Source organism: Mchenga conophoros, linkage group LG8 (genome assembly GCF_057382185.1).
Source record: "Mchenga conophoros isolate Kocher_MC1m ecotype Shallow Benthic linkage group LG8, M_conophoros_male_GT1.1, whole genome shotgun sequence".
Lineage (NCBI taxonomy): Eukaryota > Metazoa > Chordata > Actinopteri > Cichliformes > Cichlidae > Mchenga > Mchenga conophoros.
The window spans coordinates 23,076,496-23,095,530 of NC_140533.1; the positions used below are offsets into that span (position 1 = coordinate 23,076,496).

Sequence of the window (19,035 nt, forward strand, 5' to 3'; positions counted from 1 at the left end):
TCCTCCCCCTCTTCCAGAGCCTTATAGCCCAGCAGTCTGGGTCATGATGTTTGTGATGTGCCTGACTGTGGTGGCTGTGACGGTGTTTGTGTTTGAATACTTCAGCCCAGCTGGCTACAATCGCAGTCTGGTGAGCGCCAAAGGTGAGTCTTACATCTTCTTATTGGAAGAATTTATGATGGATAATACAGGACTCATAATTACTAGATCATCGTTAAAGCAGAGGCAAAGTCTGTTGTTTTCAGAGTGTAATGTGTCAAATGGAGTCAATTAGTATTTTCTTCTTTTAAAACTATCCACAGAATAGCTCAGAGCTATTCAATTTGAATCCACCAAGCATTTCAAAGTAAGCCTGCCTACAGGCCTCTAAATCCCGCCCCTTCCCGCTAGCATGTCCTGCAACCCAAAATTTTGGGTTGGGTTTGGGAGGGCTAATCAATCCCAGAATTCAGCGCTGACAGAGCGTGCCTCGTCTCCAGGTCCGAAAGGTCATTTTCCTGTTTTAATTAGCATTCGTCGCTTCACTAATCGAAGTGTGATTGATGGCGGTGGCACCCTCCGTTGCTGCACATGAGCAATGGTGGCAGAGAGCGATGGAAACCGGCTGATGCTGTGAAATTGTTCTGTCATCTTGAAGTTTGTAGACGGGCATGAGATGGCTGATGAATACTTACACAGTGAACAGTAGACATATTTTGTGTGAAGAAAGAACCCAGATAAAGAAAAGGGCTGAACACTGTCATCAAATACTGCACTTAAAGAATCCATTCATCCACGTAAAAAGAAAACAAACAAAACTTAATTTCCCCTTAACTCTGGTGGTATTTTACCATGCAGATAATTTAGCTTTGCTTAGAGATTTCTTTTTTATATTATATTTTGGCTGAAGAAAGCCCCAATCCCCAGTGAAAACAAGACTGTTCTGCTGAGGAAATGACAGCCGCAGTGGGTTTTGTAACTGAAAAAAGCCTGGAAGCAACTGCAGGGAGTGTTAGTTTAGTTTGTCAGGAGCAAAGAAGGAAAGAACATGGAAGGACAAAGTCTGCAGTAAGAGGAGATCTGGGTAGAGGTACTGGTCAAGAAAACTCTGACGTCAGATAATTTCTTCTCTGACCCTTGAAACGTGGGTATTTAAGCCAAAGCAAAGCCTTTACTTTTACATCACATCACATAATTGGCAAATATCATTTTTCAAAGTGCAAACAAATATGAAATGTCTATCACAGTGCAATCCAGACAGTTAACTGAAGATAGTGGCATTTATTTGCAGCAACTGATCCAGGGACAGTTCCACAGTTTTCCCACTTCGCTGTTTATTTCCACTAATCCAATAAAGGAAGATGAGCTCAAGGTCCTACTAGTTTACTCTAAAAGATAAAACTTGCATGGTTAGATGATACTATCTCCTGTTTCTATTTCATCAGCGCCCGGTGGTCCAACATTCACTATTGGGAAGTCAGTGTGGCTGCTGTGGGGCATCGTCTTCAACAACTCTGTCCCGATTGAAAACCCTAAAGGCACCACGAGTAAGATCATGGTCCTGGTGTGGGCCTTCTTTGCCGTCATCTTCCTGGCTTCTTACACCGCCAACCTGGCTGCTTTCATGATCCAGGAGCAATATATCGACACCGTGTCTGGGCTCTCTGACAAAAAGGTAAGACACTGAACAAAGTTTCACTTGGAGGAACAATGAGGTGGAACAGTTGCTCTCAAACACAGAGAGCTTTCGTGGAGCTGTGAGATATGGAGAAAATCATGTCTTTTTGTTCAAATCCAGCTTATACCACATCATCTGCTCGCTGTCACTCCGCATTGACTAATAAGCCGTGAATGGAGGAGAGACAAAAGACTCACAGAAAGCCTTTAAGATGAAGTCAAGTAAAAAGACTCTGATGTGAATGTCTCTGTCCTTTTCCTATCACTGGGGAGCCCAGTGGCATGAATGACTAATCAATTACTCCCTTCTGTCAATACAGATGGTGTCTGAGTCTCAACTTGTCCTGTCAGTGTTTTGGTCTGTCCATCAATATTCTCTCTGTGCCGTCTCCATCGCTTGTCTCGCTCACACTGTTAAAACAAGATCGGAAAATGTCAAATGATTTAAAAAAAAAAAACTAAACAGCAACAAAAAAGGGTCAACAAAAGAAAAGAACACCCACATACTTTACTTAAATGTGCATGCACATACTAAGACACACACACATACACTCAACCTGGAAGCAGGTCCTCAGAGGAGCTTTACAAGAAAGCCTGTCTTCATACATAGCATAAACATCTCCCAGGCAGGGATCAGCAGAGCCACTTCAGTGATCTATGGCTGTATAGTTGGGTTGCGGTCACGTGGTTCTGATGACGTGCGGAGGCAGCGCGATTTTTGAGTGGAGGGCGGAAGTAAACATGGAGGACACTGTGGAGAGTCAGGAGAGCAGCTATTGTGCAACTTTAGACCCCGTTTCTCGGGAGAGATATAAACAGATAGTTAAAAAATATATCGGACGTGATCCGTATTCTTTGAAAATGTCCGAATACACCACAGAAGTAAAGGATTTGCCTACTATCGAGGCTGTGGATATCACCAACTACTTGGTCCTCCAGACTTCTTACTACACTAGGCAGCAAATGAAAGCTTTCAAGAGTCTGGAGGCGTACAATTTTTTTGTCAGCGGGTGGGTCCACAACCTTGGAACAAAACATCTCCGTGATGGATACAGTTTGGTGTTTGCAAGGGTGAGTGTTTGTTCTTATATTGCTTTATCTTAAACACGCTAACAGTTAGCGGTAGCGGCTTTAACGTCAACAAACATGCCACATCCTTAGGACTTCGTTAGAGTGACAGTTGTTTGTTTCAAGGTAAACCATTCTCAGAGGTCTAACGAGACACCTCTGAAGACTTGGGTAATTGCAAAGGAGGATGGAGAAGTGATTGCAGCTCATTGCAATTGTATGGCAGGGTTAGTAGCCTAATTAAGTAGGCTCAAATCCGGGCTCTCAGCCGTCTGTTGCATATCCAAAATCGCCTCTGCACATCGATGCTGTTCTGCCTTAAGCTTCATTCTTTTCTCTCGTTTGAGAACTGATTCCGATCTGGGTTTTCGTTCGTAGCCGAGATTGACCGTCGGAGCCCAGTCCTCCGACTCTTCGTCATCCAAAGCACTTGGGCAGCCTATAGTCCCAATCAAGTCAATATTAGACTACTAACTTAAAAGCACTAAGTAAACGAGAATTTAACGACAACCTAATGCTAATAAGTTCGTTTGCAAACATAACATTACCTCTGACGAAGTGGTCGCTGCAGACACGGGCATTGGCAGACTCTGCTCCTCCCGACTGTAAACGTAAATTTAAAATCCATTTTTTCCTACGTTTTTCGGTTAGAATTTTCCATTTTTCTCCTCTTCGTTGGGCTATTTTTGGTACCCTAAAATACCGTTTATCAGTTTCTCGGGTCGACCTACTGGAGCATCCGTAAACACAACAGGACATAGGCATTTTGCGTACTGTCTGTCTGTGATTTTGCGCTTATCTTTTTCACTTCCGACCGCCAGTCAAATTTCGCGCTTTACGTCGACGTCACGTCTACGTCAAATGAAACCTAGCTATTAACTGACTATATTAACTTTATGCAAATGCATTATGCTCCAGAACTGATATTAATTAGCCTGCACAGCATAGAGCCGCACCTTCCTTTAATTCAGCACAACAAAAGATTGGTTAGGTTTAGATCGTACCCTCGCTAGGTTTACATGTTGCAGGTTTAAAGGACACACAATTAGGAGTCTTTGAAATATGTCTTGTTCTGAAAATAACATCACAATTTCCTAGAATTTCCAAAGAAAATTAATAGAAAGAAATCTGCTCTGTGGCACTAACTATGGACAAAATATGAATCTATCTAAAAGAAGAGCTTTATTTAAACCCAAATATATCTCAATATTTAGTTTAGCATGCATAACTATATGATCATTCTTTATTATTTATTCTCTATCATGAGCCAATTGGACTAAATAGGGTTTAAGTTACTAAGAGCCAGTGTTGGTCAAGTTACTTGAAAATAGTAATTAGTTACTAATTACTGATTACTTCTCCAAGAAAGTAATGCCATTTCTTTACTGATTACTAATTACTAATTACTGTTTTGCAATCATAATCCCTTACTTGTTACTTGAAACAAGTAATCAGATTACAGTTACTGTCCATCTCTGCTAATAGCCACAGGTGGGAAGTAATAAAGTGCAAATATTAAATAAAATTAAATAGAATTTCAGGTATCTGCACTTTATTTGAGTATTTATTTTTCAGATAACTTTTTACTGTTATTCCCTAAAATTTTAAACAAATATGTGTACTTTCTACTTCTTACATTTTAAAAATGGACTCATTATTTTTGGTTTAACTCTGGAGCTTAAGTGGGCCGGAAGAAGCGCAGGTGTCTTTTGCAGTACTCCAGAATCTAGCTAGCACTAAATTGCAGATTTAAAGCTTATGTGTAATGCCATAATTATCATCACATATTTGAATTGTATATGATGCATTTGGATAAAGTATGTATTTTCATATTGTGAAACATCCTGCAAAACAAACTAAGCTGTAATAATTTTAAATGGTGTGTTATTTAGTGCATGATAAACAGGTTAGTTTGCAGTACTGTGGTGACTTCACAGTGATGAAAAAGATGACAAGAATTTTTTTTTATTGAAAAATAAAGTTTTCAATTTTCTTAAACAGCTGGCTAATAATAATAAAGTGTAGCAACACTTACATAGCAGGCTTGTGGTCTTACTGTTCAAGCGCTTTACACAACAAGTCACTAAAGCCATTCATGCAGTGCTTTATCTATCACACATCTACAACTACAGTCAGTTTCAGATCACCAGTTAACCTAACAAGCATGTATTTGGACCTTGGGAGGATACTGGCATCCCCAGAGAAAATCCACAGGCACAGGGAGCACAAACTACACACAGAATATTTAAGGAGGACCCAGAACTTGCATGCTGTGAGGCAACAATGCTAATCACCGCACCACCTTACCACCCGTGAAGTTCTGAAATTTCTCAAACAGGATGAAATACTTTTTGGAGGGGATTATTTGTGAGCTGTGGATTTATTATACACATCACTGTAGTGTAGGTGTTTCATATTCAGGTTTGGAAAAATGTCTCCAGCTCAGATGAAATGGGAATCTTCTGATGCTGTAAATAAGAACAGATGATACATAAGGTAAAAGGATGATTATAATTGTGATGTGATTATAATCGCAATCATGAGGTTTTAAGTTTACCATGAGGCATTTGTACTTTAAAAAAAAAAAAAAAGGTTATAGGACGCACTGCTGAACGAGATTACTGGCTTAATCCTAATGATAGAAATTTATTTCCTAAAATTTAACCTAAAGAGTTTCCTCAGTAAGAGAACTTTTTGTACAGTCATTATGTACTAAAACAAGTGTATTTTAATGCCCACATACAATATGAGACATGCATAACTGCCCTTTTTTCTATTAAAGTAATTTCAAACTAATGGGAACAAACTCTGTAGTCCTTGATCTGTATAAAATTGCAGTAAGCTTTCAAGTTCAGGAATTGTTGTGTGAAATTCTGCCCTTTGCTTCCACAGAAACTGTTTTCCAAAGCTGCAATTAGTCACTAAAAGGCTGTTGATGCTACATATTATTATTTTATTAACTTAAACACACTCTGCAATTTTGTACACAAGAGGAGCTCAGGACATCGCCGCCCCATCAATTACAATGAAATTGCTTTTAGAGGGAATCTCTTGATGGCCAGCATGGACGGGAGCAGCAATTACAGCAACCAATAATTCTTCAGTTGTATGTATGGGTGTCAAATTAAGATAGACTTGCACAATGTGAACCTATCCTGTAATTTCTAATCTTCTGGCTGTGATGTGGCCTTTTTTTTCCCCAAATAGCTCATTATAACAAAAAGCCTCTCATCGAAAGCCATTGCAATGCAGCTAAAGCGTGATTATATGAACACACATAGACACATCTACTCGTACGCTCACATTTTGATTGGCCCATTCATTCGTGCTCAGCGCAAAAGGTCAACGCTGTAACCAAGATGAATAGCTCTTTGCTGTTTACAGTCTAATTGAGCGTTAACAGACATATTTCGGCTTCATTCTGCTCTCTGCATCATCTAATCAAACGCGAACTTCGATCAGCCACAGATTGAACCACGCTAGGATCATCTCTGTGCAGTGAAATGATTCGAACTCATGCATGTTGATATCAGATTTTAATAACACTGAGGTGAGTGAGTGGCTTCCATTCCATTTATACAGCGTTACGTTTAGTCGCCGATAAGATCAGTTTTGGAAAAAGATGGAATGACTTTAAGATGGATTTCATTAGCAAGAACCTCAACCTGAAATATGAATGACAGGCGTTAATTGAAGATGAAGCAGGGAGCTTGGGCAGAGGCTGTAGTTTGGAAAAGGCTTTACCAAGGATCGGTGGTGGCTTCTGGGCCTAGCAAATCGCCATCATACCTTTGAGAGACGTTGAGCCAGGGAAAATGGCAGCAGAGAGTACGTGGTGCCAGCAGGCATTTGTAGAAATTCAAGTGTTTGGGGTGTGGTCCAGCTCATGAAATTGAAATAAATTATTCTTTTTTTTTTTTTTTTTTTTTTTTTTTTTTTTTTTTAAATGACATCAGAAACAGCAGTATGCGACATTACGTGATGGCAGAGCTTCAGTTCATCCTTTGTCATTTTTTTTTTTTTTTTTTTTTTTTTTTTTTTAATAAATAGGACAGGGGGAATGAATGAGAGAGAGAGGGGGAGAGAAAGAAAGAAAACCAAAGAGGAGAAGAGACGGTGAGAAGGGGGGGGAAGAGAGAGAAAAAAAAAAAAGAACTCCTGGGTCACCTGTATGGAGAAAAAAACAAACAAACAAACAAACAAAAAAAACAAACAGAGGAGACAGCAAACAACAAAGAGCAACATAATAATAGAGAAAACAAAGCACCATCACAATAAACTAGCTAGTCATAGATATCAATATTTACTAAATAATAAACGATATTGTGCAGCACGCAAGATAGACAGCGCACAGTGTGCTTTGAGGCAGCAGCCAAGAAAGCTTTAGTCCGTGTCTGTGAATACCCATGTGTGCATACCTGTGTGGATCAGCATGCTTGCATTCCAAAGGTTTCTCCATGTAATGAGAAATAAATTATTCTAAGTAGTCCCTCATCCTTTTGACTCCTTTCTACCATGTTACTTCACACTTATGTCTGCTCTTTAGTTTATTTTTAATTTCCTCTCCATTTATTGATTCACAATTTCTTGCCTAAGATTCTTCCTAATTTCCCTTTATGTTTCCTTTTCTCCTTTTCCTGAATTCTTCTTGTTTTTTCTTTCCCCTTTCCTTCCTTTTTATTCTTTCCTCTGCACATCCTTCATCTTCATTTTATTTCACCTGTTTCTTCTGCTCTTTCGTCTTTTGCCTCCTCTTTTCCACATCCTTTGGTCTTTCCTTTGTTTTTTGTTCTCTGACACTCCTTTAGGGCATTTATTCCCTTCAAGGACCTGAAGCTCCATAAAGCACCCCTCCAATAGCCAAACCCATCTGTTCTCTGATTGGATAGTTAAATATGTGATTGACATGACATTGACCAATCAGATGAAAGGAAGAAAAATAGGGTCAAAATTCGTACTTGCAACTTGCAGAGTTTCACACGTATTTTTTTTGGCTAAGTCCACATACAAATCTTTTTTACACACACAAATTCTTTTTACACATACAAAACTGATTTACAAGTACAAAATATTTATGACCACAATTTGAGCCCATACTCCTTTTTCATATCTTCATTTTTCTTTACTCTCCTCAGTTTTCCCTGTCTACATTTTAAAATATATTTTTCCCCTTTTGCTCTTCTCCTCATCAGCATTTTTTTTGTTCTCTCCCACTTCCATATTCTTCCCTGACTACCGTCAGTCTCTTGTCACTGCTTACTCCTTCTCTCTTTATGTTTTTCTCCTCACTGAAAGTCTCTTATTTCACTATGTCTCACTTATCTCATGCGTCTTCTCCCCTTTCCCTTTTCTCTCTTCCTCCGTCTCCCTGCAGTTCCAGAGACCACATGAGCATTATCCTCCTTTCCGCTTCGGGACCGTCCCAAATGGAAGCACAGAGAGAAACATCCGCAGCAACTACCCTGACATGCATACGTACATGGTGAAATACAACCAGAAAGGGGTGGAGGAAGCCCTAGAAAGCCTCAAAAATGGGTAAAGTTTTAATTACATTTTAAATATATTACACATTTTGATAGAAAATTATATTTAATTGGTCCTCATCCAAGTAAAGACATAGTAATAATTATTAGAATTTGTATAGTACACTTGAGGTTTGATGCTCTATGTATCTATTTCTAAAATAGGCCAATCTGATGGGTGTATTTTTAGGTTTAAAGTAATTTCTAGTAGAGCTTAATTTGTATAGAAAAGAGCTGTCGGGAATGCCAACTTCACAAAGGACCAGATCATTTTTGAAGAACCATACAGGTGATTTGGGACATTTTTTATAAACCAGTTGTGCGCTCTTTATATTTTTTTTTACTGATTTTCTTGGTTTCCCTCTGAAATAAAAATAGATTTTCAGACATCTGATCCAACATTTATTTTTTTCTTTCTTTCTTTCTTTCTTTCTTTCTTTCTTTCTTTCTTTCTTTCTTTCTTTCTTTCTTTCTTTCTTACCTTTAATTAGTAATGCACCTGATGGAGTGTGTTGTCAGTCAGTTCCAGACGTAAAAGACCACCGACTTATGGACTGCTCTGAAATTCTGCAAAAGCATTCACGGTGGCGAGATGATGAAGTAATTGTATCAGATACTTTGGTGTCAGATAGAGAGTGAGATAGATTCCATTAAATTTAGTGCAGGTATCCATGAGCCCAAGAGCATAAATCGTAACTATTGTGTTGATCCTTTGACTTTTTAATCTAATGCAATGTCCTAACTTTAAACTTTATCCAACCAACTCAATTTTGTTGCAGACAGTCACTGTCTGCAGGGAACAGATATTAGCCCGTGAATACTTGCCTGTCATTGTGAACCCGTTGACGTTACCTCTTTGCCCAAAGTGTTTTTTATCTTAATTCAGCCTCACAGAGCCTCTAGCTGTAGCTTTGGGGTCCAACGATATCCTTGTATCCGACAGCCTGGGTTTCTGTTCGAGACTCTTCAGAGTGTTGTAAGAGAGAGGCTCTCAACTGGTGCATTTAAATTTGGCATTATACTTTTAAAAAAAGCTGAGTAAAGCTTCTTTTTGATGAATTTCTACTATCAAACAAGATTCAAACTAGTTGATTGCTTTTTAAATTAACTAACAGTAATGTCGGACTAGAAGGCAGAATGTGGGCTGTAGTAAGTAAAATACCACATTCCTATTTGATAGGCTAAAATACCCCAAACTACACACAGAGTACACAACTCAGTAAGTACAAAAAAAATTCACTAAGGGAGAAATTCTATCGAAGCTGATGCTGGTGCTTTGTGAAAAAATACACCCAACTCTTGTTGGAACATGAATTAACTGCGATTAACCTTTTTTTTGTTTTAATTTGAGTTAAATGTCACAAACCATTCTTAGGCATGATTACGGTTACACCTGTCGAAAAAGCATCATATAATTATGCCACCCTCTAAAGACACTGAAGTCACGCTGATGTCTATTACTCTGGAAAGCTTTACAAAGCAGTTTCTAAGGCTTTGATACTCCACTAAACTGCGATGAGAGTGATTACCCACAAATAGACAAAACTTGGAGCAGTGGCTGGTTTAGCAAAGTTATTCCAAGAGCCCAGAACAACATCTAAGGAACTGCAGGCCTCACTGGGCCTTCAGAGACTGGGAAAAAATGATATTCATGGGAGAGTTCCAAGGCGAAAACCACTGTTGACCAAAAAGAACTCAAAGCTCTTCTCACATTTGCCAAATCTTGATCATCCCTAAGAGTTTGGGGAAAATATTTAGTGGCCTGACAAGACAAACATTTTGGAAGCTCTGAGTCCTGACATGGTACCAGCAGTCAGACATGGCTGTGGTAGTGCGATGGTCTGGGGCTGCTTTGCTGCTTCAAGATGCCTTCATCTATTCAATTCAATTCAAATAGCACAAAATTAATCTGTTGTCTCAAGGCGCTTTATTTATAAGATAAAGATCCTGCAATAATACAGCCAAAGACCACCGAGGAGAAAGCACTTGGCGATAGTGGGAAGGAAAAACTCCTTTTACCAGGATATAAACTCCAGCAGAACCAGGCTCAGGGTGGGGCGGCCATCTGCTGCCATCAGTTGCCAGTTTTCACAAACACTTGATTGCAATTCTTGTCACAGCCAGATTGTTAGTTACTTACGTTTAGGATGTAACTGCTTTTCCACACAGGACCAGGTAGGTTTGGATAACTTTACTTGCTTGATAAAAGAAGTCATTATTAAAAAAAAATACATTTTGTGTTTACTCTGTAATCTTTGTCTAATATTAAAATGTGTTCATGATCTAACACATGCAAATATGACAAATATGCAAAACGGAAAAGAGAAATCAGAAGGAGGGTAAAATTAGGCAGTGAAACACACGGTGCAGGGGATTCTGGAACAACTTCACCTACGTCTGTGGTTCATGAGGACAGCTTACAGTCTGAAAAATCCAGCAGAACTTGTAATATATAGAATAACTTTATTGACTGACTGATGCATTTGGATTTGAAGCTTCATCAGGGTGGAAATAAAATCATACAGAGAACATTTTAAGTAATATATATATGTATATATAAAAACATCAAACAGCCACTACACTTAAGATACTCCATTTGCATGCAGGAAGCTGGACGCCTTCATTTATGATGCTGCTGTTTTAAACTACATGGCCGGGAAGGATGAGGGCTGCAAACTGGTGACCATCGGCAGTGGGAAAGTGTTTGCCACCACGGGGTATGGCATCGCTCTGGAGAAAGACTCACGCTGGAAACGACCTATTGATCTAGCACTGTTGCAGTTCCTTGGAGATGGTAGGCACAGATCCAAATCTTTCATTTTCAAAAGTACATCTCGTACCTGCACACACTTTTAGATTTTCCTCAACTGTAAACGTCTGTGTTTATTTCTGTCTCTGTGGCACACTGTATGTGCACCATGTATCTGGAGTCAGTCCAGTTCAGTGTGTGCTGTATCAGCAGGGAAGTGGGCTTACAGGGAAGAGTTAATATCCTGCAGAACAGCAGGAAATGTTAGGGATATGATTATCTCTGTGACACACTCACACACACATATATATACACGTCCTACCTACACATACACACAAACACATTCACCATGGTGGCTGCCGCCGGTGTGGAGTTAATATCCTCCCTCCTCTGAGAGCTTAAGAGCACCCTCCCCGCATACGCACACACTCACACTCACTCCGAGTTTTCCGTGATGATGTAACTAACAGTGTGTTTATGGTCAACATACGGTAACTGGGTGATAAAATGGGCCGCTGGGGAGAGCTCAGCTCAAGAGGTGGCCACCTGTTCAGAGGCCTAGAGGGGTGGCTTTTGTGGTAATGATATTTAATGGAGATATGTTCAGGGACCTTACGTTCTCTGATATAAAGGGTGCTGTATTGGAACAGGGGAATGCATTAACATGACCAGAAAAACAAAGAAGACAAAATATGCATATGTATAAAGCTTTTGTGTACACCTTATGCATACATATCTTTGAGTTTTGGTCCAAAACTTTGTTGAATTTTAAAAAACATTAATAATTACCTAAATATACAGTATAATATGCACTTAATATCTCCCTTTATAATTCACATATTCACATTAAAGCTATACAGTATCTCCACAGATGGAAATATTCACTTCAGTTAGACATACCTGTGTTCCAGCCACACAGATCTCCACTATATATGGTCAGCTCATAGGCAACAAAGAATGAAGTTGCACCACCAAATGAATAAGGATTACCACAGGTTAATTAAACTTAATAATAATCATGATGAGTGTAAATTCATATCAGTGGTGTGAAGCAGTGCATGGATGAGCTGGCAAGTGTGTGGCATATGATGTGTGTGCAAAAAGAACAATAAACCAAATTAAACACACTCCAATCTGAGCACATTTCTCCCCAATATGTAGGGTTAATTTAATAGAAGGAAATCATCAACATTTAATAACCCTTTGCCCTGTGACTGGGCCATTAATGTGGCCAGGGAAAGTGGAAAGACAAGTGCAAATCATACAGTCCACTAAACCAACAACTAGACTATATTTACTCACATTTTCCCAAAATTAAAGGTGGGAATATTGGACGAGCCCCCAATTGTTACGATTCCTAGGCCGCAATACAGAATGAGTCATGCAAACTGAATAATAATTATCATAGGTTTATTATGAGAAATTGAAACCTATGACATTTGAATATTTTGTTTTCTAAAGCAAAACAAAACAAAACAAAAACTTTGCTCTACTCCAAAAACTTAAATCACCTTAAAAACTTCATCTATCCAGAATAATTGTTTGCTTTGTTTACAACAAGCATTCACACTATGGAACTCAGAGTTGCCTGAAGTTAGCTCTGTCCAACTACAGTGTAAAAAACCTCTAAAACATATGACATGTTCATTATGGAAATGGTTATCTTCAGGTTACTATAAAGCTGCCATGTCTCTGACTAACTCCCATAAACCTTCATCCCTTTTAGGAGACACCGAGCGCTTAGAGACAGTTTGGTTGTCAGGCATCTGCCAGAATGAGAAGAACGAAGTAATGAGCAGCAAGTTGGACATCGACAACATGGCAGGTGTATTCTACATGCTACTGGTGGCTATGGGCCTCAGCTTGCTGGTCTTTGCCTGGGAACACCTGCTTTACTGGAAACTAAGACACTCCCTTCACAAGTCTCACAAACTCGACTTCCTGTTGGCCATCAGCAGGGTGAGATTTGCAAGTTTGTTCACTGATTTTTGTTGTTTTATTTATTGCCTTCGTGGAAATAGGAGCAACAAAAACAGGCAGGATAGAAAGAAAGCAGGCAGCAAAAATCAAGCGGGAATTGGGATGGGATCACTGCTGATGGCATTTGTGCACATCTGGTATGTTCCAGGGTTGCACTGTGGTCCAGTGAGGACACAGAAAATGCAAAAAAGATTTAGACATACATATTGATTTTAATATATATAATGAATATATTACATATATTGGATTAAATCTTCTTTTTTAACAGTTGATATGGCTCTTTGGTACAGAGGTTAACGCTGGGTTCTGACCTGCTGGTTGGCTGGGGCCTTTATTTGTGGACTTTGAATGATTTCCCTGTGCCCACCTGGCTTTTTTCTGGGTGCTTAGGCTTCCTGCCTCAGGTTAATTGGCCGTATGTGTTGATGTTAGCTCGAACACCTGTCTATCTCTGTGTTAGCCCTGAGATGGACAGGTGACCTATCCGGAGTATATCCCACCTCTTAGCCAGTGTCAGCTGGGATTGGCTCCAGCCTCACTCTGACCCTGGCTGGATAAGCGATGAAGAAAATGGATGGATGGCTGTTATGTGCTCTAACCTCTCAGCTATCAGGTTGCCTCTTGTCAGTTGATTAAGTTGTTTTTGTGAGAGAGCTGGGTTGTTTATGCATCCTCGGTTGGTTTGATAACTGATTGCATGATTTACAGAAGGGGGATTGAGAAATTGCCTCGCTGATTTTTGCATTGATCATTTAGTTAAGTGACTGATTGGCCCCTGTAATTTGATTAGTTGTATAACAGCTTGCTGGAGAGATTGAAAGACTGGCTGGTATATTATTTTGGCTCTAAGTGGTTGGTTGGTTTTTTCTTCATTTAACATGTTGTTTTACACGAAGTGGCTTTTATGTGATGATAAATTAATGCAAATGGCTGTGTATTTGCATGCAATTACATTGCGTTATTGAAAGGCCTTGTTATAATGTTAGCTAAAATGGTACAGTATTCTTATTAAGAATGAGAGGGGAGGGGAGAGACAAAAAAGGATGAAAAGCAGCTCTAATTCTGATGTTTACTCAGCATTTAACTTTGATTGCCTAATGTTCAATTAGCCTAAATCACTACCCAGTTTGTTGATGCAGTTGTTTTGGAATGTGGTTATTGAGGCAAAATGCTCTGGCCTCAGTTACAGCCAGGAAAATGTCTATGGACTCCAGCCTCCTCTACTGTGTAATCATACCATTGTGCCTGGATCTGGGTTTTATCAGATTAACGGCTAAATGACTATCTGATCATTAATCCATATGGGGCGGCCCCAAGGACCAAATTAAATTTGGCTCTTTCAGGATGTCTCAGCTAACTGTAAGCAGAGAACAGTCATGGGATTTGGCTCTTTGTTTGTTAGAGTTAGAGACAGTTTGTTCTGTAAGGGACTTTAGGCATGTGTCCCCATGTGCCACTATTGGTCCAATCCTCTCAGCTTAAACAGTTTTTCCTTGGGTTCGGGGAGAATGCATAATTTACTGGTGACTAACACTTGCCTTGGTGACAAGATAAGATATTAATGAAATCTATTTTTATGCCAATGGGATGTTTAATATATAAGAGGTGGGTCATCACTTTAAGATGGGGGAAATCTCATCTGTCAAATTGTTCCCACTAGGGCGATTCAAAGTTAAACAGTTTGTGGCTAACCAGTGATTTCTTGATTTATTCCTAAATTCTGTTTTCTTGTCTTTTGAGTCATTCTTGTCTGTGGTAATTGAGAGAAGTATTGCAGTACAGACAGTAGACATCTGGATGTAAGCAGAACGGTAGCTTCTCTTCCTGCTGTGACAGATGAAGCTGTGGCTGGATATGTGCCGTTGGTTCAATCTGTGAAAGACATATCCAGCTAGAATAGGACTAGTATTATTTGAACCTGTTGTGCTTCCCTCAGATATGTGCAACCAACATATGTCAGGTTAACATCCAATGCACAGCTACAGCCAGAATCACTGACATCATTAAGAGGAGAAGCTGAGATGGAGGTGGGTTGCAAAGTTGCTTGCAGACACACCACAGCTGAGAGTAGCCTAAAGCAGCTTCAGTAGTGTGGCCAAGACTGTTGCAGAGATTGACTTCTTGAACCCTGCCTGAACCACCACTATGTTCACTGTTTCTTCCTAATATTAGAAACACAGACAGCAGCTATAAATAAGGATTCACCAACTCTCACTGTAGTTATAACCAGCAGTGGTCTATTATAACACACAACGTTGTATTGTAATGCAGCTCAGCCTTTCTCATTAGATCAGATGAAATACAAACATATAAAAGAAACTAAACAGTATTTCAAGGTAATGCCAAAGTAGTCCTTAAAAAGATCTTTGGGGGCAAAGAATTTTTCTCACGTCTTGTCTTCATTCTTTATTTGTTTTTTTTGTCCCTCTCGTTTATCTTTCAGGGTATTTACAGTTGCTTCAATGGAGTGGAGGATACTGGGCGTTCGTCTGGTTTGGCCAAACCTGATTTGACCTCCAATTACGCGCAAGCAAATATGCTTAAGATGCTTCGAACTGCAAAGGATTTGGTCTCCACCGCTAATGTAGAGAGCTCCCTGGACAACGCCACCAAGACCATTGAACAGCTGAGTCGACATGGTGGCAGCTTGCCTGTTCGTGTTCCACAAGTTGCCACAGAAGCTGTACCAGCAGGGTTTGCTTATATTACAGAGAATCATTGCTCTCTTCCTCAGCAGTCTCTAACCCCACCTCTGACTGCTGTAACCTCTCTGAAACAGCAGAGGAGTATGAGCAGGCCCACACCACTGCGCTACACACTACCAACACGCTCTACTTCATGTCTGTATGACAGACCACTTCCTGTTTCCAGCCTCAGCAGTCCCCACTTGGCCGTTGGAGAGCCACTCCCTCATCAACATCCACACCACTACCAAACCACCGGGAGACTCTATGTAGACACCCACTCACACTCGTCCTTCATTCCCTGCACCGATCTCCAGCTACCTGACATCTACACCTCTCACCCAGCCTCCTCACCCCAAAACCAGCATGTTCAACTGGGGTTTTCCCGACGGAAAAGGAGGTCCAAGAGTTTTCAGTTTGACGATGGGGATGTGGAGAGGAGAATACACGGGGAGCAGGAAAAGAGTGACAAAAGTCCTGTGTGTCTGAGTGAGCTTAAAGTCAACCACCTCCAAGACAACCACATGTCGTCCCCGAGCGTTGACAATATTTACACAGGGGAGACGATGCCTCCGCGTGTAGAGAACTACGGCTCTTGGCCACCGGAGGACCTTGTGCTGAGAGGCAGACGCAGGCACAGACGCCCCTCTTTTCTCAAAGCAACATGGGGTAGCGAGCAGATCCACCAGCTTGATGAATCCCAGTCTTCCCTGTCCAGTCAATCACCTTCAACCCTTCCAGACCTCTTCCCATGTATTCTTACTCAAACTACACCTGCTAAGGCATACAATCCTGCACATCTTCGAAACAACCTGTGCCTCCCGAGGAACCAGGCCTACCTCCATATAAGGGAGGACCAAAGGAAGCCCAATGGGCGTAAGGGCCAGCGGCTGCGCTACTCGCACTCAACCCACCTACCAACATATGGAGAAGCAGTGCAACATGGGACTGGGATAGGGCGGGGCGTGGTACGGAGAGCCACCAGCTTGCTCAGCAGACAGTATGCACATTACCTGAACTCATACCCTGGACTCCCCCTCTACCATGGTCCTCTGGACTTGCAGCACCACAGCCAGACTGCTAGCAATCACCCAGGATCCAGCCCAGTTTGCCAGCTGTTGGCTTGTGGTGGTGGGGGGTGTGGGGGGCAGCGGGCTCTGTTGTACCAGGACAGTGTGTATGGAGCCTACGGGGTCTATCAGGGGTCCCAGACTGGATCAGAGGCTCAGGTAGGTCAGGGAGCAGGGGGGCAGCCTGTGGGGAGCCCCTGTGTACTTAGGCCCTGGCGACGGGTGTCCAGCTTGGAATCTGAAGTTTGATTGGACACCTCTAGGACCTCAAAAGGTGAAAATTGTGGTTATACAGTTGACAGGACATTAAAACATTACCACTGTGGAGAGAGTTTATTGGTTAGATTAACGTAAAAGGGTAAAGTGTGTGACTTGAAGTAACTTTATGTGGTAAAGAACAAAGTTTTGGCTCGCCAGATTTTACGGATATGTTGAACTGACGCGATAATCAGTACAGAAAGAAGACTGCACTGTTACCAATATATCCTCAAGAAAGCTACCGAAATCTGACGTTGGCAGGTTAAACCCACTTGCTGCTTTCTTATGAACAACGCTTATGTGTTTTCTGTGCTTCAATGTGCACCAAAATTTACAGCAGTCTATGGTGTTGGCGCATGGTTAAACTATAACCAGAGTTTTCATGCTGTGTGTGTTGTGTATATTTTATTGTGGATGGTTGGGATTTAGTCTTGGGTGTCGAATAGATGGACTATCTTTAAACACAACCACCAAAAACAAGCAGCCATTGTAGCAAGATATTTTAAGAGAGATGCAAAGCAGACGTGGAGAGTTTTATTCCAACATGAAACATTCAGTATTAAAATGCTTGTATTCCAGAAACACAAAGCAGCAGCAGTTTTCTAAACTGAAGTAATAATCATTTTGAGACATCTGTTATTTTCAGGTAACTTAATTAAATATTCATAATGTTTTGGAGCTAAAATCTTCACGTCTTCATGTAGTGATGAGGCAGACAAGGGATTGACTATGTGAAAGCAGTCCATGTGAATACAATCTGCAAACTGGTGAAAGCGACAGGACAGGATTGACCAGCACTAGGTGTCTTAAACTATGGACTCTCGTTCCTCGCTGTGTCTCACTGTGAGGCTACAGTACAGCACAACATCGCACAGGGCCTGACATTAAATCAATTCTATATCCTAAATACTATATCAATATAGAGAAATGTGTTAATTGAGGCTGTTAGTGTCATATTCATGTATTCTACATATGATAGGAATTTATAGTCACTCTTTTTCTAAATACACCTCTGGCACATTCTGAGTTTTTCTTTTTGTAAAGCTGTCGCTGATTTATTGAAACATTTGTTATTACTGTATTAACTCTACAGTTTGCCTATATTACGATTTTCATCACTCCCTCTTTTCCACTCTTTTATATTCCCTCATTGTCCCTATTTCCCATCTCCTCTAACTGTTTAATGATCAAATTTAAATGAGGTAATTGAAAGCTATTCTAGTATCTATATTACCTGGCTCCCTCACCCTGTAATTAATCACTTAGACCAATTAAAGAGCCTTTTTGAAAGAATATGCATGTGTACTTCTTCTTTGTTGCTCCTATTTTGTTGAGGAACATTTGTATTCTAGTAGAATACAAAGCCATATTACAGTACTCTGGGTAGCCTGATACTTGATTCCATGACCTTAGTTCATCACAGCATAGAAAGTTTCATAGTACAAGGTGGTGGAAACATTCCTTAGAGATTTTGGTTAGCTACACATCTGTATCGCAAATCTTATTCAGCCCTGGGGTCAAATCAAAAGGAATATCATACGGATCCTTCAGGTTACACAGAATACATTGTTCACTATTATGTTAAGGTGGACAGACTGTGAACCAAAGCCTTTTTTTATGCATCAAATATTTATTCAAGCGTTTTGCACTCAATTATTTAAAACAAGCATTGCCTCAGGAAAGTTTTGATGGTGGACGGGAATGCTGGGAAATGTATCACTTGTACTTCTTGATTTAGCTTCCTGTCATTTGTAGAAAACGCTCGTGAACCGGTTGACGTCAACGATGCAATAATTTGTTTATAGTAAATGTCGTCAGCACAGTGGCATTATAAATTACGTTTAGCAGGTAAAGTAATAGTGCAACGGTCTCCAACCTTTTTTTGCACCACGGACCAGTTTATGTCCGACAATATTTTCACAGACCAGCCTTTAAGGTGTTGCAGATAAATGCAACAACATAAAACCAGTACCAGTACAGAAAAAAGAGAAGATTTATTCATAACACCCGGGAAAAGATCCAGGGAAACAGAGTTAACGATAAAAACA

At 40.4% G+C, this 19,035-nt stretch overlaps 1 protein-coding gene across 1 annotated transcript in view; it reads left to right on the forward strand.

Annotated features, from left to right (window-relative positions):
* Window positions 1-18,280, forward strand: part of LOC146568791 (glutamate receptor ionotropic, NMDA 2C-like) — a 73,932-nt gene extending 55,652 nt beyond the window's left edge. Inside the window, exons 11-16 of the mRNA XM_085285093.1 lie at window positions 18-143; window positions 1,425-1,654; window positions 8,099-8,259; window positions 10,853-11,040; window positions 12,722-12,954; window positions 15,419-18,280. Of these exons, the coding sequence (XP_085141219.1) occupies window positions 18-143; window positions 1,425-1,654; window positions 8,099-8,259; window positions 10,853-11,040; window positions 12,722-12,954; window positions 15,419-16,978 (2,498 nt within the window). The 3' untranslated portion in view covers window positions 16,979-18,280. The remainder of the gene's footprint in view (window positions 1-17; window positions 144-1,424; window positions 1,655-8,098; window positions 8,260-10,852; window positions 11,041-12,721; window positions 12,955-15,418) is intronic.
* The last annotated feature ends 755 nt before the right edge of the window (window positions 18,281-19,035 follow it).